General features: G+C 38.3%; 1 protein-coding gene across 12 annotated transcripts in view; it reads left to right on the plus strand.

The window, feature by feature from the left end:
• The window catches only part of MIA2 (MIA SH3 domain ER export factor 2), a 104,344-nt gene that overhangs the window by 33,162 nt on the left and 48,867 nt on the right, over positions 1 to 22,315 (plus strand). For 7 of the 12 annotated variants that reach the window (XR_010338567.1, XM_064365812.1, XM_064365814.1 and 4 more), the window contains 8 exons: positions 2,489 to 2,620; positions 5,088 to 5,109; positions 5,200 to 5,288; positions 13,667 to 13,744; positions 15,624 to 15,650; positions 16,835 to 16,945; positions 17,572 to 17,643; positions 18,515 to 18,619. Coding sequence is in view for 11 of the 12 variants with exons in the window: in XM_064365812.1 (XP_064221882.1) it covers positions 2,489 to 2,620; positions 5,088 to 5,109; positions 5,200 to 5,288; positions 13,667 to 13,744; positions 15,624 to 15,650; positions 16,835 to 16,945; positions 17,572 to 17,643; positions 18,515 to 18,619 (636 nt within the window). In the remaining variant the exon portion in view is untranslated. The remainder of the gene's footprint in view (positions 1 to 2,488; positions 2,621 to 5,087; positions 5,110 to 5,199; positions 5,289 to 13,666; positions 13,745 to 15,623; positions 15,651 to 16,834; positions 16,946 to 17,571; positions 17,644 to 18,514; positions 18,620 to 22,315) is intronic. The other 5 variants (XM_064365813.1, XM_064365815.1, XM_064365821.1 and 2 more) reach the window with 1 other exon arrangement.

Consider the following 22,315-nt stretch of genomic DNA (forward strand, 5'->3'; position numbering starts at 1 on the left):
GTGTGTTAAACCAACCTTGCATTTCTGGGATAAATCCCACTTCGTCATGGTACATAATCCTTTTTATATGCTGCTGGATTTGTTTTGTTAATATTTTGTCAAGGATTTTTGCATCTGTAGTCATAAGATATATTGGTGTTTGATTTTCTTTTCTTGTGTTGTATTTGTCTGGCTTTTAAATTTTTAGATAAAATCTGAGAGTAAAAAATCTCCTTGAGAAAGCCAGAATAATTTAGACCAGAGCAATGAATTTGAGGTGAATCTTTTAGAACTCAGATTTTTTTTTTTTTGATGTTGGAGTCTCGCTCTGTCACCCAGGCTGGATTGCAGTGGTGCAATCTTTGCTACTGTAGCCTCCTCCTGGGTTCAAGCAATTCTTGTGTCTCAGCCTCCCGAGTAGCTGGGATTACAGGATCACGCCATCACTCCCAACTAATTTTTGTATTTTTAGTAGAGACGAGGTTTCACCATGTTGGCCAGGCTGGTCTCAAATTCCTGACCTCAAGTGATCTGCCCATCTTGGCCTCCCAAAGTGCTGGGATTACAGGACTGAGCCACCATGGCCGGCCAAGGCTCAGATTCTTTGCTTTTACTCAGTCTACCAGATCTAACCAGCTCAATCAAGGCTTTATTTTATTTTTGATTTTTAAATTTAAAAAAAAAATTATTCCTTAATTTCCATTACTTCCTTATCCTTTTTTTTTTTTTTGGAACGGAGTCTTGCTCTGTCACCTAGGCTGGAGTGCAGTGGCATGATCTGCAACCTCTGTCTTCTGGGTTCCAGTGATTCTCCTGCCTCAGCCTTTCTAGTAGCTGGAACTACCCCTGCCCACTACCATGCCTGGCTAATTTTTGTATTTTTAATAGAGACGGAGTTTTGCCATGTTGGCCAGGCTGGTCTTGAACTCCTGGCCTCATGTGATCTGCCCACTTTGGCCTCCCAAAGTGCTGGCATGAGCCACTGTGCCCAGCCCTAGCCGCGGCCTTTAAACTAGAATTTATCATGTCCTTTTAGAAGAGAAGAGCTGATAAAAAAGTGATAAATCTAAGAAATATTATTGTACTACAGATAATAACACGTTTGATCTAAGAGATGCTTTTGGAATTGCCTTTTAAAGTATAGTGCCATAAATCATATTGATTACACGATTTTTGAGGTAGTGTGCATCTATGTGTTGAATACATTAGCTGAAAGTAAGATGCTTGGGAAATATGTAAACTGTGAAGAGAACTTCTTTTCTCCCTGGTATTGTGTATTGAATGCCTTTTTTTCCCCAATGGCAAAAATAAGTGTCTTTTTTTTTTTTTAAATCATCAATTGCCTGTAATTGTATTAGATTTCTATGAACTGGTACCTAGGGAAATGTAGAGAGGCAGAAGCAGAGATCAGGGTAAAGGGATATTTTTTAGAAGTATAATCATGTTTGTTTGGTACAGGTTAATGAAATATAGATAGCAACTTGGAAGGAGTACATATTTGGATTGGAGTTATAAAAGATTTTGAAGAGGAAAATAACTATTAAAGACTGTTCTTATAGGCAGAAAGGGCCTACAAGGCAGATTTGCTGTAGAGGTTTTGGGTTAAAGCCTGAAAAGAATCAAATCTGATCATACTTCAGATTGTTGTTACAATGGCATTTTTCTTTTTTCCTCTTACCTTTCTCCTTTTCTTTTTGATCGAGTAATATCTTGGGCCTGGTAAGGAAGAGCAGAATAACCCCATTGGGTAAGAACGAGTAATGAGCTAACTCAGAGAAGGGTGAAATATAGAAGCAACAGGAAAAGCCTTAGGCTGTGTTGTGCTGACAGTCTGCTGTGGGAGAAGTAATGTGGAAAGGCCATGGTCAGAAGATCAGGGTCTTTAGAGGAGATAATAGAAATAATTACCCTTTATTGAGCACCTATCTGGCATGTTCAAACAGCATTATTCTCATTACACGTAAGAAAAGGGACCTACAGAGGTAGGGTGGAGAGATTCAAACTCCAAACCCAAAGCTCTATCAGTGGTGTTCAAAACTTTTTTTTTTAGTTTTTGAGACATGTCTTATTTTGTTGCCCAGGCCAGCTTTGAATTAAACTTTTTATTTTTAAAGCTGCAATTTGATTTTTTTTTTCCTTTAGGGAAATTGTATATTGGGGAACTGATTATACTCTACACATAAACCTAAACTAGTTGAAATCAGGTTAAGAGTACCTGAACCCCAGGTCACTCAGCTTCTTTCTTTGGCCTTCTCTTATTCTCATCCTCAGAAGTTCTGAGGCACCTCTGTAGAACTCCAGTTTGAAGTTAATTGCATTTCACCATACTGCTGTTCTTTACCTGGTGATAGTGATTGAAAGTTGCCAGAAAAATGTACTCTGATACCTTCTGTTTGGTGTTAGTCTGGCAGCCCATTTTATGTTAACCACATAAAGTTGTACCTATGTTTGTAATCAATATTTTTATCAAAAGTGCGTTTTTAAGGATTTACTTTTCTTTATCTTGAAGGTTGTGGCAGCACTGCCTGAAGGTATGAGACCAGATTCTAATCCTTATGGTTTTCCATGGGAATTGGTGATATGTGCAGCTGTTGTTGGATTTTGTGCTATTCTCTTTTTTTTGTGGAGAAGTTTTAGATCGGTAAGTAACCAGTGTTGTACTAAGAGAATGTTCATTCTGTCACTGAACTGAACAAATAATATGAGAAACATATTTGTTATTTTAAGGAAACAAGTTAGGAACTATGTAGGGATTCAGAGGTTTTTTTTTGTTTGTTTTTTTAAGAGATGAGGGTCGGCAATGAGAGTCAGGCCCAGTGTCATGGCTCTCACCTCTAATCCCAGCACTTTGGAAGGCCGAGGCAGACAGATTGCTTCAGCTTAGGAGTTTGTGACCAGCCAGGGCAACATGGTGAGACCCCCATCACTGCAAAAAATACAAAAATTAGCTGGACTTGGGAATACCTGTCTGTGGTCCCAGCTACTCAGGCGGCTGAGGTGGGAGGATTGCTTGAGTCTGGGAAGTCAAGGCTGCAGTGAGCTGTGATTGCGACACTGCACTCCACCCTGGGTGACAGAGGGAGACCCTGTATCAAAAATAAAGAGATGAGGGTCTCGTGTTGCCCAGTCTGGTCTCGAACTCCTGGGCTCAAGCAATCTTCCTGCCTCAGCCTCCCGAAGTGCTGGGATTACAGGTGTGAGCCACCATGCTCGACTTGAATCTTTTAATATAAGATCTTTCATATATATATATTTTTAAAGATATGGGGTCTCACTGTGTTGCCTAGGCTGCAGTGCAGTTGCTATTCACAGATGTAATCACAGTGTACTACAGCCTCAAACTCCTGGCCTTAAGCAATCCTGTTTGGCCTCCTGAGTAGTTGGGACTACACAGACCCATGTCACTGTGCCCAGCTTCATCTGTTTTAATTCTGGAAAATTTTATTTATTTTTGATACAGGGTTTCACTCCTGTCACCCAGGCTGGAGTGCAGTGGCATGATCTGAGCTCACTGCAACCTCTACTTCCTGGGCTCAAGTGATTCTCATGCCTCAGACTCCTGAGTAGCTGGGATTACAGGCCTGCACCACCATGCCTGGCTAATTTTTGTGTTTTTTTTGTAGAGATGGGGTTTCATTGTGTTACTCAGAACTCCTGGCCTCAAGTGATCTGTCCGCCTCGGTCTCCCAAAGTACTGGGATTATAGGCATTAGACACCACGCCTGACCTAATTTTGGGAAAATTTTCATGCATTTTTGGGACTGCTATTTTTCAGATGTTGGCCCTTCTATGTCTGACTTCCATATCTCTTAACTTCTATTATTCAATTTTTTTATGGTTTTCTGTACCTTTTGAGAGAGTTCCTCAATATGAGAAACTGAAATCAGTTCACTTATCCATTCTTCATCTATAATCATTGTAGAGTATCTTGTTTTTTAAAGGTTTCCCATTTAATTTTATCTCTATTCATATTCTGTAGATGATTGAAGTCCTCATTTCTTTTCTACTTGTTTGTTACCTTGGCCCTAAGACTGATCCTTTTACAAATGAATTCCCCCCTGCTTCATTATTTGAGAGAGGTTAAGGAATAAAAAAGTTTAGTTTACTGTTTCTTTAGTCAGTTCAGGTCTATGACCCTATGTAACATTTCTCTTTTATTCTGCTGTTTTATTTTGGTTATTAGCATCAGGGAATATGATAATAGGGGCTGCTGCTGCTTTTTTTTTAATTTTGAGATGGAGTCTTGCTCAGTCGCACAGGCTTGAGTGCAGTAGCGTTATCTTGACTCACTGCAACCTCTGCCTCTCGGGTTCAAGCGATTCTTCTGCCTCAGCCTCCTGAGTAGCTGGGACTACTGGCATGTGCCACCACTCATGGCTAATTTTTTGTGTTTTGTTAGTAGAGACGGGGTTTCACTGTGTTAGCCAGGATGGTCTCAATCTCCTGACCTCGTGATCCACCCACCTCGGCCTCCCAAAGTGTTGGGATTACAGGCGTGAGCCACCGTGCCAGGCCTAGGGGTCTTCTTGAAATTATTTTTTTAGGATCAAAGAAATTAAACAAGTATCTTTAGAGTAAAGTTATTTCAGAGCTTTTAATATGCTAATTCACAATGTGAATCTTTAATAGGGAGCCTTTAATAAGTAGTATTTAGGCCTGGCGAGGTGGCTCATGCCTGTAATCCCAGCACTTTGGGAAGCCCAGGTGGGTAGATTAGCTGAGGTCAGGAGTACTAGACCAGCTTGACCAACATGGTGAAACCCTGTCTCTACTAAAAATACAAAAATTAGCCAGGCATGGTGGAGAGTGCCTGTGATTCCAGCTCCTTGGGAGGCTGAGGCAAGAGAATCGCTTGAACCCAAAGACAGAGGTGAGGTTGCAGTGAGCTGAGATTGTGCCATTGCACTTCAGCTTGGGAGACAGAGCAAGACTCTTTCTCAAAAAAAAAGTAGCATTTATTTTCTCATTGGAAATAGAATACCTTCGGTTTACTTGTATTTATACTAAGGCAATAAGAAACTCATATTTTTAAGTTGGTAGTAGATGTTAAAAAATTGATTTGAGTGTGTATTTGTTTTAATATAATTTTTGTGAAAAATTTGTTTCAGGTTAGGAGTCGGCTATATGTGGGTAAGTTCTTTTTTCTGCTTTAAATCTCATTGTTGTGATGTAAAATCTTATAATAATTTACTCATGATAATATTGGCTTGACTTTTTTAGGAAGAGAGAAAAAGCTTGCTGTAATGCTTTCTGGACTAATTGAAGAAAAATGTAAACTACTTGAAAAATTTAGCCTTGTTCAAAAAGAGGTAAGATATTTTTGAAAATAATATTCATCTTAGAGTCAGAGAACTTTATACTTCTCACTGTAGGTGCTTTTGTGTATATTTAAGATTATGAATGCTTTGTTGCAGACTATGAGAGTTCTCTTGCTTTTCATATTCAACACTTAACCAGTCTTACTAATTTTAATCATTGTAGTAGGTGTACGGTGGTATCTCCTTATGCTTTCCCTTTGCATTTTCCTGACTGATGAGGTCGAGCACACAGACACATCCTCTTCATGTGCACATTTCTGGTGTCTGTTTGTGTATCCGAATGTTCTCTTCTCATAAAGACACCAGTCAGATTGGATTAGGGTCCACCCTAACAATGTTAACTTATTTTGACCACCTCCAAAGGCCTTGTGTCCAAATAGAGTCACATTCTGAGGTACTGGGGGTTGGAGTTTCAACATATAAATTTGTGGGGACACAGTTCAGTCTGTAATAGTCTTTGATCCATCTGAAATCATAGCTGATGGTGCAGTTGAGGGTGTATGTGTGTGTAAGATTCAGTTTTTTACCTGTGTGTATCGAGTTAACCAATGCCATTTATTGGAGGGACCATCTTTTCTCTGTTGTTCTATAGTGTAATCTTAAGTCACTGAATATATATGAGTCCGTTTCTGTTAAATCTTGTATTTTGTTGGCCTTTTTCTTGTTTGTTTTTTGCCAATAACATGCTTTTTTATGTTGTGTAGTTTTATAACAAGTCTTGGTGTCTGGTATGGTTAATTTATAGTTCTTGGCTATTATGAATAAAGTTACTAGGAGCATTCTTCAAGTTTTTTTTGTGGGCACGTATTTTCTTTTCAGTAAGCAGTATTGGTATAGTTTAACTGTATAAGATAAGAAACCTTCTGGCTATTATCATTTTTTTCTTTGTTTTTGGCTTTCAACAGTGTTACTATGATTTGTCTAGGTGTGGTGTTTTTCTATTTATCTTTTTTGGGATTTATGATACTTCTAAAATCTGTGGCTTAATGTCTTTTATTAGTTGTTTTTTTTTTTGATACAGGGTCTTACTCTGTTGCCCAGGCTGCCGTGCAGTGGTATGATCTTGGCTCACTTCAGCCTCCACTTCCTGGGCTGAGGTGATCCTCGCACCTCAGCCTCCTGAGTAGCTGGGATACAGGCATGCGCCAGCCACCATGCCCAGCTAATTTAAAAAAAATTTTTGTGGACATGGGGTTTTGCCATGTTGCCCAGGCTGGTCTCGAACTCCTGGGTTCAAGCAATCCTCCCGCCCTGGCTTCCCGAAGTGCTGAGATTACAGCTGTGAGCCACTGTGTTTTGCCTTTTATTAGTTTTGAAATACTCCTGATTGTTCCCACATATTGTTTTTGCCCTTTTTTCTTCTTTTTTTCTGGGACTATAAAAATGTGTATTTTAACTTTTTATTATATCTCATCTGTCTCTGATGTTCTTTTCTGGGGTTTCCATGTTTTTGTTTGCCCACACTTCAGTCTTGATATATTCTTCTTATCTAGCTTCCATGTTGCCAGTTGTTTTCATTTATGTCTATTAAACCATCCATTGAGATCTTACTTTCATCTCTTGCCTTTTTCAGTTCTGCGGTTTTATTCTGGCTATTTTTGTAATTCTTTTTCTCTGGTACAATACTATTTTTAAATTTCTTTTATACATTATACTCTCTTATTTTTGTGTTTTTTTTTTTTTTTTTTGAGATGGAGTATCACTCTGTTGCCTAGGCTGGAGTGCAGTAGTGTGATCTCAGCTCACTGCAGCCTTCGCCTTCTGGGTTTAAGCAGTTCTTCTGCCTCAGCCTCCCGAGTAGCGGGGACTATAGGCGCACACTGCCACGCCTGGCTAGTTTTTTGTATTTTAGTAGAGATGGGGTTTCGCTGTGTTGCGCAGACTGGTCTTGAACTCCTGAGTTCAGGCATTCTGCCCGCCGCGGCCTTCCAAAGTGCTAGGATTATAAGTGTGAGCCACCACACCCGACCTATGCTCTCTTATTTTATTTATTTATTATTTTTATTTTCTGATTTTCAGACACCTGCATATGCTTTCTTATTTTAATGTCTGACTAAGAACTCCATTTTTAATTACTACTGCATTATCCAGTAGTCTCTTTTTGGTGCTCATTTTTTTTCTTGTTTTTTAGTCAAGTCTTGTGCTCTTGAATGCCAGGTTATTTTATATTGAGTGTCAGTGATAGTATAATAAAAATTGTAGAGATAATTTTGAAGCTGTAGTTGCTGTCATCTCTCTTCAGTGAAGATTTACTATTGATTTTCATAGGCAGCTAGGCTAGGAACATGAGGAATTTCAGATAACTTTATTTTAGTTTCTTTTTTGTAAAATAAGTTTTATTGTGTATATTTAAGGTATAAACATGGTAAGATACATATATAGTAAAACGGTTACTACAGTGAAACAAATTAACATATCCTTTATCGCTCATAGTTACCCGTTCTCTGCCCACCCACCCCACTAAGGACAGCTGTAATGTACTCATTTAACAAAAATCCTGAATATAATACACTGTTATTAACTATAGAACTCATGTTGTACAAGAGATCTTTTAACTTGTTCATCCCACATATTTTCTCTTTTTGAGACAGGGTCTCATTATGTTACCCAGGCTGGGGTGCAGTGGTGTGATCTTGACTCACTGCAGTCTCTATTTCCTGGGCTCAAGTAATCCTCCCACCTCAGATTCCCAAGTAGCTGCAGGTATAGGCACATGATACATGCTTGCCTGATATTTGAATTTTTTGTAGAGATGAGGTCTCCCTATGTTCCCCAGGATGGTCTCAAACTCCTGGCCTCAGGTGATCCTCTTGCCTCAGTCTCCCAAAGTGTTGGGATTACAGGTGTGAGCCAACATTCTGGGCCATATTGTCTACTTTGTAGTTTTTGACCTGCATGTCTCTGTTTCCTCCCTCCCACCCAACACTGCTAACCACTGTTTTATTCTCTCTGTATATTTGACCTTTACAAAACTTCTAAATGTAAGCGAGGTCATGCAATATTTTTCTTTCTATATCTGGCTTATTTTACTTAGCAAAATGTTTTCTAGGTCCATCTGTGTTGTAGCAAGTGGCAGGATCTCCACCTTTTTTATGGCTGAATAATATTCCATTTTAAATATATACCACAGTTTCTTTATTCATTTGTTCGTTGATGGATACCTAGGTTGTCTGCATACTGGCTACTGCAGGTAATGCTGCAGTGAACATGGATGTGCAGCTGTCTGTACAAGGTGCCAATTTTGTTTCTTTTGGATAAATATCTGGAAGAAGGTTTGCTGGATATAGTAGCTCTATTTTAAATTTCTTTAGGAATCTCCATACTGTTTTCTGTAATGACTGCATTGATCTACATTCCCTGCCAGTAGTGTACAGTAAGCCCTTAAAGTCCTTGATAGGTTCTTGAAAATTGACTTTAAGTGAAACAGTGTATACTGAATCCAGTTTTTTTTTAATCAGTGTTATAATGAAACAATATTGAAGAAAACTGTGTTATTCAAAGGACCTGCTCTATGTCTTTCTCTTTTCTTGTCTAGAAAAAGGGTTCCCTTTTTTTTTTAACTTTTATTTTAAGTTCAGGGGTAGAAGTGCAGATTTGTTACATAGGTAAACTTACATCATGGAGGTTTGTTGTATAAGGGTTCCCCTTTCTCCACACCCTCACAAGTACTTGTTATCTCTCTTGTCTTTTTGATAATAGCTATTCTAACAGATATGAGGAAGTATCTCATTGTGTTTTTGATTTGCATTTCCCTGATGATTGGTGATGTTGAACACCATTTCGTATACCTGTTGGCCATTTTCATGTCGTCTTCAGAGAAATATCTATTCAAGTCCTTTGCCTGTTTTTTAATCAGGTTATATGTTTTCATGCTGTTGAGTTGTATGAGGTCTTTCAAAATATTGAGTATTAACCCCTTATCTGATATGTTTTTTTCTCAATCTGTAGGTTGCCTTTTTACTTTCGTTATGTATATTTTAATTTTTTTGCCTTGCAGCTTCAGCTCAAAGGAACTTTCATTTTGTTAATTGTTTGTTTTGCTGTCTAGAAGCTTTTTAGTTTGACATAGTCCTATTCACTTATTTTTTGCTTTTGTAGCCTAAGTTTTTGATGCGATATTCAGTAAATTATTACCAAGGCCAGTGTCAAGGAACTTTTTTTGTTATGTTTTCTTCTAGGAGTTTTGAGGTTTCAGGTCTTATGTTTAGGTCTTTTATCCATTTTGAGTCGATTTCTATGTATTATATAAAGTAAGAATTCAATTTCATTTTTTTTTCTTTTGAGACGGAATCTCACTTTGTCACCCAGGCTAGAGTGCAGTGATGCGATCTTGGCTGACTGCAACCTCTACCTCCCAGTTCAAGTGATCTTCCTGCCTCAGCCTCCTGAGTAGCTGGGACTGTAGGCACATGCCACCACACACGGCTAATTTTACCTTGTTAATTTTACTCCTGACCTTGTGATCTGCCTGACTTGGCCTCCCAAAGTGCTGGGATTACAGGCGTGAGCCACTGTGCCCAGCCAAGGTAGCCAGTTTTGGTTGGTAAGGACATTAATTTCCTTTTGCTGCTGTAACAAATTAAACACCATGCCTGGCTAATTTTTTTTTTTTGTATTTTTTGGTAGAGACAGGGTTTCACCATGTTGGACAGGCTGGTGTCGAACCCCTGACCTCAAGTGATCTGCCCACCTTGGCCTCCCAAAGTGCTGGGATTACAGGCACAAGCCATCTTGCGAGGCCTTTTATTTCTTTTTCTTGTCTAATTGCTCTTGATAGTACTTCTAGTACTATTTTGTTTTTGATTTTTGAGACAAGGTCTCAGTCTATTGCCCAGGCCAGAGTGCAGTGGCATGGTCATGGCTCACTGCAGCCACAACCTCCCGAGTTCAGGTGTTTCTCCCATCTCAGACTCCCAAGTAGCATGCGTCACCACACCCTGTTAATTTTTTTGTGTTTTTTTGTAAAGATGGGGTCTGGCCATGTTGCCCAGGCTGGTCTTGAACTCCTGGGCTCAAGTGATCTGCTCATCTCTGCCTTCCAGAGTGCTGGGATTATAGGTGTGAGCCATCACACCCAGCCCTTCCAGTACTGTTTTGAATAGAAGTGGTGATTGTGGATATCCTTGCTTTGTACCAGATCTTAGTGGAAAAGGTTTCAGTTTCTCCTCACTGATGATGATATTTGCTGTAGGTTTTTCATAAATGATCTTTGTTATGTTGAGGAACTTTATTTCTTTTTTTTAATTTTTTTTCATTATTTTTAAAATTTTATTTATTTTTTATTTTTTTGAGACAGAGTCTCACTTTGTTGCCCAGGATGGAGTGCAGTGGTATGCTTATGGCTCACTAGAGCCTCAACCTCCTGGGTTCAAGTGATTCTCCCACCTTAGCCTCCCTAGAGTAGCTGGGACTACAGGTGTGTGTGTGTGCCACCAAGCCTGGCTAATTTGTGTATTTTTGGTAGAGATTGAGTTTTGCCATGTTGTCCAGGCTGGAGTCGAACTCCTCGGGCTTCCCAAAGTGTTGGGATTATAGGTGTGAGCTGCGACACTTGGCCAGATCTTTATTTCTATACTTAAACTGTTAAGAGTTTTTATCAAGAAACGTTGTTGGTCTGGGCGTGAGGGTATGTGCCTATAGTCCCACCTTCCTGGGAGCCTGAGGTGGGAGGATTGCTTGAGCCCAGGAATTCAAGTCCAGCCTGGGCAACACAGGGAGATGCTATCTCTCAAAATTAAAAAAAAAAAATGGATGTTGAACTTTGTTGAATGTTTTTTCTGTGTCAGTTGGTATGATGATGTGGTTTTTGTCTTTCAGTCTGTGAATGTGATGTATCACATTAATTGATTTGTATAGATTAAACCAGCTTTGCATGCCAGGGAGAAACCCCACTTAATCACAGTGCGTAATCTTTTTGATGTGTTGTTAATTTCAATTTGGTGATTATTTAGGATTTTTACATCAGTGTTCATCAGAGATACTGACCTGTAGGTTTTTTTTTTGTTTGTTTTTTGATATGGAGTCTTGCTCTGTCGCCCAGGCTGTAGTGCAGTGGCACAATTTTGGCTCACGGCATCCTCCGCCTCCTGGGTTCAAGTGATTCCCCTGCCTCAGCCTCCTGAGTAGCTGGGACTACAGGTGCGTGTCACCATGCCTGGCTTTTTCTTTTTTGTATTTTAGTAGAGACGGGGTTTCACCATGTGGACCAGGATGGTCTCAATCTCCTGACTATGTGATGCCTGCCTTGGCCTCCCAAAGTGCTGGGATTACAGGTGTGAGCCACTGCGCCAGGCCTTGTTTGTTTGTTTATTTATTTATTGTGGTGTCTTGGTCTGGCTTAGGTATCAAGGTGATTTTGGACTCATAAAATGTGTTAGGAAATATTCCCTCCTGTTGTTTTTCTTGGAAGAGTTTAAGAAGTATTGGTAATAATTCTACTCTGAAAGTTTGGTAAAATTTAACTGTGAAGCCATCTGGTCGTAGGCTTTTCTTTGTTGGGAGGTCAGATTACTTTAATAACAGGTTGAGATGTTCGGAAGCTGGGCCTTAGTTCAGAGGATTAGTCTGTGTTTGGTTTTGACTTTGTTATAAGGTAGGTAGGTTTTTTTTTTGTTATTGTTGAGATAGTCTTACTCTGTTGCTCAGGCTAGAGTGCGGTGGTGCGATCTTGGCTCACTGCCACCTTTGCCTCCCAGGCTAAAATGATTCTTATGCCTCAGCCTCCCGGATAGCATGCCACCATGCCCAACTGATTTTTGTGTTTTTAGTAGAGACGGAGTTTCACCTTGTTTGCCAGGCTGGTCTTGAACTCCTGACCTCGTGATCCACCCACCTCGGCCTCCCAAAATGCTGGGATTCAAGGCATGAGCCACTGTGCCCGGCCAAGGTAGCCAGTTTAGGTTGGTAAGGACATTAATTTTCTTTTGCTACTGTAATAAATTACTATAAACTTAATGGTATAAAACAACACACATTTATCGTCTTACAATTTTGAAGGTCAGAGTCTAGAACTGATCTTTTAAAAACTTAGTTTTGTTGTAGAGATGGGATCTCACTATGTTGCCTAGGCTGCTCTTGAACTCTTGGCCTCAAGTGATTCTCTCACCTTGGCCTCCCAAAGTGCTGGGATTACAGGCATGAGCTACCATACCTAGCCTCAAAACCAATCTTACGGGCAAAAATTAAGATAGCAGCAAGTCTGTTTCTTTATGCATGTTCTTGAAGAGAATCTGTGTCTTGTCTCTTCTAGATTCTAGAGTCTGCCAGCATACCTTGGCTCATAGCTACATCCTCCCAATTTCTGCTTCTATCTTAATATCATATCATTCTTTTCTAAGTTTGGCCCTCTTGCCTCCTCCTTATAAGGACCCTTGGCATTATATTGGGCCCACCAAAATAATTTTGGATGCTCTTTCCATCTTAAGATCCTTTATTACACCTGGACATTCTAGGGAGTAGAACATAGACATCTTTGGAGAGGTCATTGTTTAGCCAAGCACAGGGTCCCATCTTAAAGCCTGAGCTACACTGGTTCATCTGACTTGGCAGGTCCTGAACTGCACGTTTTTTTTCTCAGCTTCTGAGTCTCCTACTCTGCTTAGTTTCTCAGCCCATCAGCCTCTTCTTTTAGGGGGAATAGGGGATTTCTACTTCTTTCACAAATTCTCACTGGTTTGATAGCTATCTGAGGCTTTCAGACAGATACTGTTTTTTTTGGTATTTTTGTCATGATCCAGAATAATCTAGTCTTCAGTTTAATCACTTTTTTTTGAATCCTTGAAGTACATTTTGCCAAATCTTATAGCATTATATATTGTATTGTTCCTTTCATTTTTTGATGGTCATTCCGTAGTTTTAAAGATTTTTACATGCCACACTTGTTTTGTTGTCTGGTATGAATTAAAAGTGAAAAGTTTTGATGGTCAGTTACTATAAATTTCTCTTTAATGAATAGGCTTAAAGAAGAGGTTTACTTGTTGGGGGCATAATTAGGCAGCTTACATAAAAATATGCTTTTTGAGTAAACCTTTGGATAATCTTCAGTACAACCTTACATTAGAGTTTTTACCTTATTTTTAGTAAAAGGTGCTAATATGAGTTACCTGCTAATACGTGTTCTCTGAGAAGCAGACTTTAGTCCTAGGGGTGAAGTTCTAGCATTTGTTGCCTGAGCTAGTGGTTTGTAATGTGTTAGCTGCTCTGGCATTGGTTGTTACAGTGGTCAGATTTGAAAAACTTAAAGCTAAGTAAATCCAAGTAAATTTAATGTACATGTGGAAATGGATTCTGTCTGCTTCTTAGGCATCTATCCAGATAAGATTTAGAATAAAATTGGTAGAGTTTTTACTTGTGGTGGTGTTTTGTTTCAGTATGAAGGCTATGAAGTAGAATCATCTTTAAAGGATGCCAGCTTTGAGAAGGAGGCAACAGAAGCACAAAGTTTGGAGGTAAAAAACCAAATGGTATAATTTTAAAATCTGGGAAAAAAGTACTAAGTAACAAAAACTTTAAAAATATATTTTCTGAAAACTAAGTATTTGAAAGAAATGTGAAAGAGTATCTCTGGTTGTTAAAACTTAAAGAAGAAAGTTAATCTAGGAAATGGAACATTAGTAGGTAGCATAAAATAAATAAAAAATTGAGCTTTTCTTGCTAACTTGTTTTGAGTGAGGCATGTTTATATTCAAGGAATTAGAAGCTATATAGAAACTCTTCATTCTGTCATTCCTGGGAAAAGTATTAAGGTGATTATTCCTTTTTTGACTCAGTTTGCTCTAGAAAGGAGAAATAGGATTCGTTTTTACAAACTTAGGAATAGTTGGCAACAACGAATTATGTAAATTATGACTGTATTTGCCTTTACTTTCATCCTGAGGATATTAAGAACTAACTAGAATTAGGCCAGAAATTTACATTAAAAGTAACAGTATGTTGATAAATGTTTAACAACTATTTTTTTTAAAAGTAGCCTTATTTGTAGCATTTGCTGAGTTCTGTAGTATACTTCCACCATGGCCAGTTTCAGGCTACCAACATGATGTCACTGAATGAAGAGTTTGGGAAGATAATGCTTGAAATAGGCTTTCCTGAGCCAAGTATGATTTACTTAATTTTAAGGAAGGAAAACATGGTAACTTGTAATTTAGCTAAAAGTAAGATTAGGGTAAGTCATGGGAGTGCCTTACTACTGTTGAGATATGGAAGTGTTGTGAAAAGCAGAGTAGTGACAAAGCATAGCAGAGGACACCTGCATCTGCAAATATTAAAATAGAATGAGTAGACCTTGTACTTTTGATAAGTTAGTACAGTCTGGCAGTTCTCAATCACTGTTGTCCATAATCATCAGAAAGTCTATGTGTTGTGATTAAGAATTTCCTAGTAGAGTCCAAAAGGAAGTTATAAATTGGATTCCAAATAAAATAAGTTTCTTAATATTTTCTTCATTTGTTGGCTATTACTATCTTTATTTTATTTTTTGAGATGGAGTCTTGCTCTGTCACCAGGCTGGAGTGCAGTGGCGCAATCTCGGCTCACTGCAACCTCCGCCTCTTGGGTTCAAGCGGTTCTTCTGCCTCAGTCCCGAGTAGCTGGGACCACAGGCATATGCCACCATGCCCGGCTATTTTTTGTATTTTTAGTAGAGACAAGATTTCACCATGTTGGCCAGGATGGTCTCGATCTCTTGACCTCGTGATCTGCCTGCTTCGGTCTCCCAAAGTGCTGGGATTACAGGCGTGAGCTACCGCACCCGGCCTGCCTGTTATCTTCAAGAACTTGTTGAAATTATATTTTATTTGTTGACCCTCCATCTTAACTACTCTCCCAGTAGTAATTTATTATTTTGATAAATAAAAAGAATTTTAGAAGGCATTTGGCATGCTAACAGGAGAAAGTAGGGAGCAAAGACATTTACTCAAGCTTGGTAATAATGAGGATAAAATATTCACACCAGTTCTCAAGGTAATGAATTATTATAGGAGTAAAATTAGCTGCATTTTTAGCTGCATTCAACATTTTGGAAAATTTTCTTCAATTTTAGTGATTTTTTAACATGCTATTTTCAGTAATAGTAATCATAATTGAATTCTAACTATAATGTGGTATACTTTAAAAAAATATTAAGATACTGAATCTGTAGATAAAATCAAACCAGTAGAGTAATTTTGATGTAGGTCAGGGAATTCCTATAATGAAATAGTCAAATTTGGGGTAATAAGTGTAAACAAATTTTTAAATCATTATAATGTAGTATGTATTTTTTTCTGCTTTTATTTTTGCCTGCATTCAATTCTTTGAATCTTTTGGTTTATTTTTTTTTTAAACAAGTTTGTTGAAGGATCACAAATATCAGAGGTATGTTTCTTATAGTATTTAAAATCCAGTTGAAATAATCCAATAACTAATCATTTTAAATTAAAAAGGCATAGAAAATATATCTTAATTCAATGTGGAATATTACTATGAAGCAGTCTTGATTGGTTTATTATTATTATTATTTTTAGTGTCATGCCTTTAATTAAATTAGCTTCTTTTTTTTTTTGAGATGGAGTCTTGCTCTATAGCCCAGGCTGGAGTGCAGTGGCACAATCTCAACTCACTGCAACCTCTGCCTCCTGGGTCCCGGTTCAAGCAATTCTCCTACCTCAGCCTCCCAAGTAGCTGGGATTACAGGCATGAGCCACCATGCCCAGCTAATTTTTGTATTTTTTAGTAGAGACGGGGTTTCACACTGTTGGCCAGTCTGGTCTTGAACACCTGACCTTGTGATCCCCCTGTCTTGGCCTCCCAAAGTGCTGGGATTACAGGTGTGAGCCACTGTGCCCCTCCTAAATTACCTTTATTTCTCATTTTTTTTTCTTTATAATGCTTTTAAGCAGTGTTTGGCAAACTGTGCCTAGTGGACTCCACTTGTTTTTGTAAAACATTTTATTGGAACACAGCCATGCTCATTCATTTAGGTATCGCTTTTGTTTGTCAGTACAATGGCATAGTTGAGTAATTGCAACAAAGACTGCATGGCCTACGAGCCTGAAGTATTCTCTGGCTCTTTATAGCACTTTGCTGACCACTGCTAGAATTGCTGTTATTTTGATATTATAAAAATGAGCAAATTTATAAATGAAAGTTTTTAACTTACAGTACATACTTTTGATTATGTGCATCTGATTTGCCCTAATGAAAAATTCTCACATCTATTTTATGAAGTTGGCTTTCTCTCTTTTTTTTGTTTTTGAGATGGAGTTTCACTCTTGTTGCCCAGGCCAGAGTGCAATGGCGTGATCTCGGCTCACCGCAACCTCTGCCTCCTGGGTTCGAGTGATTCTCCTGCCTCAGCCTCCCAAGTAGCTGAGATTACAGGCATGCACCACTGCTCCCAGCTAACTTTTTGTATTTTTAGTGGAGATGGGGTTTCTCCATGTTGGTCAGGCTGGTCTCCAACTCCTGGCCTCAGGTGATCCACCCGCCTTGGCCTCCCAAAGTGCTAGCATTATAGGCGTGAGCTACCACACCCAACCTAAGTTGGCTTTCTCTTTTAGGCAACCTGTGAAAAGCTGAACAGGTCCAATTCTGAACTTGAAGATGAAATACTCTGTCTAGAAAAAGAGTTAAAAGAAGAGAAATCTAAACATTCTGAGCAAGACAAATTGGTAAGGCTTTTTTATTTGAGGAGAATTTAAGAAAAAGAAAGTTACCAAGCTTTGAAAAATTAATATGATACTGGTTAAAGTATTACATTATTGTAAAAAATGTAAAGAATACAGAAAGTTGTAAATTAGGGAGCAAAATTTTCTAGATCCACTCTTTTCACTTCCCCTTAGATGTTATTGTGTTAAATTTCTTACATATTTTTATAAAAATTTTCTATATGCACTATGGAAGTAGCTCATAATAAATAAAAGCAATAATCATCTACATAGTGTGTATTTGTAATTAACATGTATGTTAAGAACATTATAACTTTTTCTTTTGAAAAAATCTGTCTTAATGAAAATCTTGATGTATGTGAGATTATTTAGTAAAACATGTTTGTGGACTTATCTTCAGCCTATATAACTTAAATGTTACGAAATATTAAAGTTGATGTGAGATACTCTTGTTATATAATGTTCATATAAAATACCTGTAAGCATATGGCTAAATAAACTGAGAAAGTTTCTTAATTTGAGCTCTCACTTATGGAGCAAAAGTGTTAGGTTAACAGTGTATCTAATATATATGGCATTTTGAAAACTACAGTTTAGTAAATATTTATTGCCTGATACTGTCTTTCTAGATGGCAGATATTTCACAAAGGATACAGTCTCTAGAAGATGAGTCAAAATCCATCAAATCACAAGTAGCTGAAGTAAGTTGAATTAGTCTAATAGGTCTGTTGCTTTTAAACTGATTTTAATTTAATTTTTTAAAATTAAGAAATAAGATATAATAGGATTTGAGATATAGTGGATCCCAGGGATATATATTTTTATTTTTATATATATTTTTAGCAATGCCTAGATGAATAAGCATGGCTTTGTTGCCCAGACTGGAGTGTAGTGTCACGATCTTGGCTCACTGCAACCTTCTCCTCCCGGGTTCAAGCAGTTCTCCTGCCTCAGCCTCCTGAGTAGCTGGGATTCCAGGCATGCGCTGCCATACCTGGCTAAGTTTTGTATTTTTAGTAGAGATGGCGTTTCACCCATGTTGGCCAGGCTGGTCTCCAACTCCTGAGCTCAAGTGATCAACCCACTTCGAACTCCCAGAGTGCTGGGATTATAGGCATGAGCCATCGTGTCCAGCTTGTATTTTTTTTTTTTTTAACATGAAGTACTTCAGAAAAGTTCATCTTTTCAATAGATAAGTGTTTATTGAGCTATTACTATGTATTGAGCACTGGTTGCTTGACACTTAACATTAATAGACAAAAAAGTCCCCATGAAGTTTAAATTTTAGTAGTGGGGACAGAATAAATAGTTATCAAAATTTGCTGCATAGTACATAGAAAGTTATAAGACGTTAAATCATTTGTTCAAGGTTACATCGTAGCAAGTTAGTGGGAGAGACAGGACTAGACCCAGATTCTATACAAGCCTTTTTTCTGCTACACCATGCTGCCTCTGCTGTTAATATTGGCATGGTTTTGCCTTTATTTAATACTGTGTTCTAGGGAGTATGTGTAAAGATGAGCTATGTATTAAATTAATTGTTACAAAGTTGATATTTTTTGTTTTACTTAGGCCAAAATGACCTTCAAGATATTTCAAATGAATGAAGAGCGACTGAAGATAGCAATAAAAGATGCTTTGAATGAAAATTCTCAACTTCAGGAAAGCCAGAAACAGGTTTGTGCTCTGTAGGGACTCTTCAACTTGTAAATATGTATTTATACATGTTCTTGGCATCCTCATGACTGACCCATGGTGGGGACAGGTGTAGGCTTTTCCTGGAGAGCATGAGAGCAGGACAGTCTCTCATACATCCTACAGTGTCTGTGTCTCTTGTATAGTATACAAAAGTGTATACTTTTGGCCAGGTGTGGTGGCTCACACTGTAACCTCAGCACTTTGGGAGGCTGAGGTGGGTGGATCATGAGGTTAAAAGATCGAGACCATCCTGGCCAACATGGTGAAACCCCATCTCTACTAAAAATACAAAAATTAGCTAGGCGTGTTGGCACGTGCCTTTAGTCCCAGCTACTCTGAAGGCTGAGGCAGGAGAATCGCTTGAACCCAGGAGGTGGAGGTTGCAGTGAGCTGAGATCATACCACTGTGCTACAGCCTGGGCAACAGAGTGAGACTATGTCTCAAAAAAAAAAAAAAAATTGTATACTTTTGGCACCCTCTACCCCCAGAGCAGGGAAGGTAAGCCAGGGCATTTAGCATTTTTGTAATCATAACCAACTTCTTAAAGCCAGACTGAAGGGTTACAGAGAATACAAGTTAGAATTATTGAAGTTATAGATCTGGGGCCTAAAGATAGAAGCAGTTCTGGTGGCAGATCAAATGAGGGTGTGGCATTTGCCCTTTCTCTCCCCCATATATGTAGATATTCCCACCTTATATTTCTTCTTCTGCTTTGCCAGTATAATTATAATTTTTCAGTGGGAAAATTTTTCAGTGATTAAATTATTATAATTTTCCAAATATTACTCACATCAGAGCCACATGGTTTGTTCTTGTTACATATGCTGTCTTATCCAATATTTTCCTTAGAGTTAATAATTGTTTCATTTCTTGTACACTTATCCAGTTCATCTGTATGCTGTCTTCCAGATATACAGATATCTTATTCATGCCTTGAAATGCTTGGGTTAATCTGTGAATTTCATTTTCTTTTTTTTTTTTTTCCCAATATTCATTTTTGTCCTGTATCATTTCTTTTTTCTTGAAGCAGTTTTTTTCTCGGGTCTCTCTTGGTTTAATAAGAACTTATTTTGCAGGTGTATGTTCTGTTCTGTGTCCTGAGATTTCAGTTCACTCCCATCCCAATGATTCCCTTGTCTTTCTCCAGTGCTAGATCTTCTATTTCCTATATGTAAGACTTGCTCTTTTGTGGTTAATTCTTCTGGTTAAGTTTCTGAGGAAGAAGTATAGGAGGTAATTTTTTTTAGAACTTTCATGCCTGAGAATGTCTTGTTTCTCATACTTGTTGATATTTTCATTGAATATATTCTCAGTTGACATTTTTTTTTCTCAGAATTTTGACACTGTCACTCCATTGTCTTGACTTTCCAGTATTGCTTTCGAGAAGTCAGAAGCTATTCAGATAATTGAACATTTTTGGTAATCTGCTTTTTCCTCCCTGGAAGTTTTTAATATCTTCTTATTGTTTCCTATTCTCTGAAATTACATGATGATGTGCCTTGGTGTGGGGTTTTTTTTTTTTAAGTATGTATTTTGTTGGACATATTTGATCTGGAAACTCTTGATCTGAATTCAGTTCTGAGACATTTACTTGAATTATCTCATACTTTTTTGGTGGATAGTTTATATGATAAGTGTTTAAAAATCTTTATTTTGTGTCTTTGAAACTTCTGTTCATTTTTTCTCACGTTTTCTCATGTTTTTCACTTACAAGAGGTTTTGTTTGTTTTGTTTACGCCTTTTTCTTGTTTCATGGATGCATGTCTTATCTTGCTGAGGCTATTGAGGAGTTTGCAGTTCCCTGAGTTTCCTGTTTCCTTTCTTTCTTTTTTTTTTTTCCTTTTTTCTTTTTGGTTTGTGTCTTATCTGAAAGATTCTTCATTAAGATGTTTGGTGATTCATGGCTGGCTGCTCATATAATACTGTAGCTTTCAAATCTAACTGGAAGCTCTGTATTTGTCACTGGCAGGCTTTTCTCTCTCTCTCTTTCTCTCTCTCTCTCTTTCTCTCTCTCTTTCTTTCTTTCTCTTCCTTCCCTGCTTGCTTGCCCCTTCCTTCCTTCCTTCCTTCCTTCATTCCTTCCAACTTCCATCCTTCCTTCCTTTTCTTTCAATGGAGTCTTGCTCTGTCACCAGGCTGGAGTGCAGTGGCATGGTCTTGGCTCACTGCCACCTCTGCTTCCCAGATTCAAGCAATTCTCCTGCCTCTGGCACTGAACTAGCTGGGACTACAGGCGCACGCCACCACACCCAGCTAATTTTTGTATTTTTAGTAGAGATGGGGTTTCACCATGTTGTCCAGGATGGTCTTGATCTCTTGACCTTGTGATCCGCCCACCTTGGCCTCCCAAAGTGCTGGGATTACTGAGCTACTGTGCCTGGCCACTGGTGGGCTTTTCTATAGGATAATCGGATTAGAGTGTTTCTTTTGTTTCTTTTTTTTTTTTTTTTTTTGAGACAGACTCACTTTGTTGCCCAGGCTGGAGTGCAGGGTGCGATCTCGGCTCACTGCAACCTCTGCTGCCTGGATTCAAGTGATTCTCCTGCCTCAGCCTTATGAGTAGGTTGGATTACAGGCACGCACCACCCATCTGGCTAATTTTTGTGCTTTTAGTGGAGATGGGGTTTCACCATGTTGGTCAGGTTGGTCTTGAATTCCTGACCTCAAGTGATCTGCCTCTCTCCGCCTCAGCATGTTGGGATTACAGGCGTGAGTCACTGTGCCTGGCCAGGTTAGGGTATTTCTAATTGGAGGATTCTTACTTGTTGGTATTTGAAGACTGTTTCCACAGGGACGAGTCTTCCACAGGTCCCATTTTGGAGGTATAAACCTGTTTGCCAGTAGCCTTGCAGCTCAGTCAGGAAAAGAGTGCCAGTATCTCACTGTTTAGTTAAGTCAATTTCCTGTTAATACTTTTATGTTTTCAGTATGTTACTTCTACCTTCACCTGGATAGATGTCCTAGAGTCTCAGGTTCCATCTCTCCAAAGAATAACCCTGTAGGGTTTTGCCTGTGGAGTCTTTTTATTACACTTCCATCTCTTTCCATTTTCTACTTCTACAGTTATCTTTGGTCTCATCGCCTATTCTTTTTTTCCTTGTGGGTTTATGCCTTAAAAAAAAATCTCTTTTCTCCCATTTTAATAGATGTGAGGAGAAAGTGGTGGTAAATCCTGTGTTAAATTACTATGTTACAATCAAAAGTGACCTTTTCCACCTTGGAAAATATTTCACCTAGGTCAGTCTTACTCTTTACAACTGCTTTCATCTAACTCCCTTTTAATCATCAAAGTTCTTGAAATTGTCTGTATTCACTGATTCCATGTTCCAATAATGCACTCCTTCTCTAATGTTTTAATACTGCATGCTGTGTACTCAATCTCTGTATTAACTCAGGAGAGATGACCTAATCACCAAGTGTGAATTTTTTTCTTGAATTCTCATTTGTTTTTACCTGTATCATTTGATTCTTTTATTTATGCATAGAAAAGGATTCATTTTTCATGTGTAAGGAAATATGCTAATGAAGGCTTAGTTTTGCAGAGAAATCCAATAATTACTATTTGGTAGAACAGAGTTTTAAAGACTAAATACATTTAGACTTCTTTATATATATGACCCATTTCTTTTGTGAATTGCCTGCTCAACCTTTTTTTCTTTGTTTTTCTTATTGAC

The sequence above is a fragment of the Aotus nancymaae genome, unplaced genomic scaffold (genome assembly GCF_030222135.1).
Source record: "Aotus nancymaae isolate 86718 unplaced genomic scaffold, 86718_ANA_hifiasm-v0.15.2.pri h1tg000062l, whole genome shotgun sequence".
NCBI lineage: Eukaryota > Metazoa > Chordata > Mammalia > Primates > Aotidae > Aotus > Aotus nancymaae.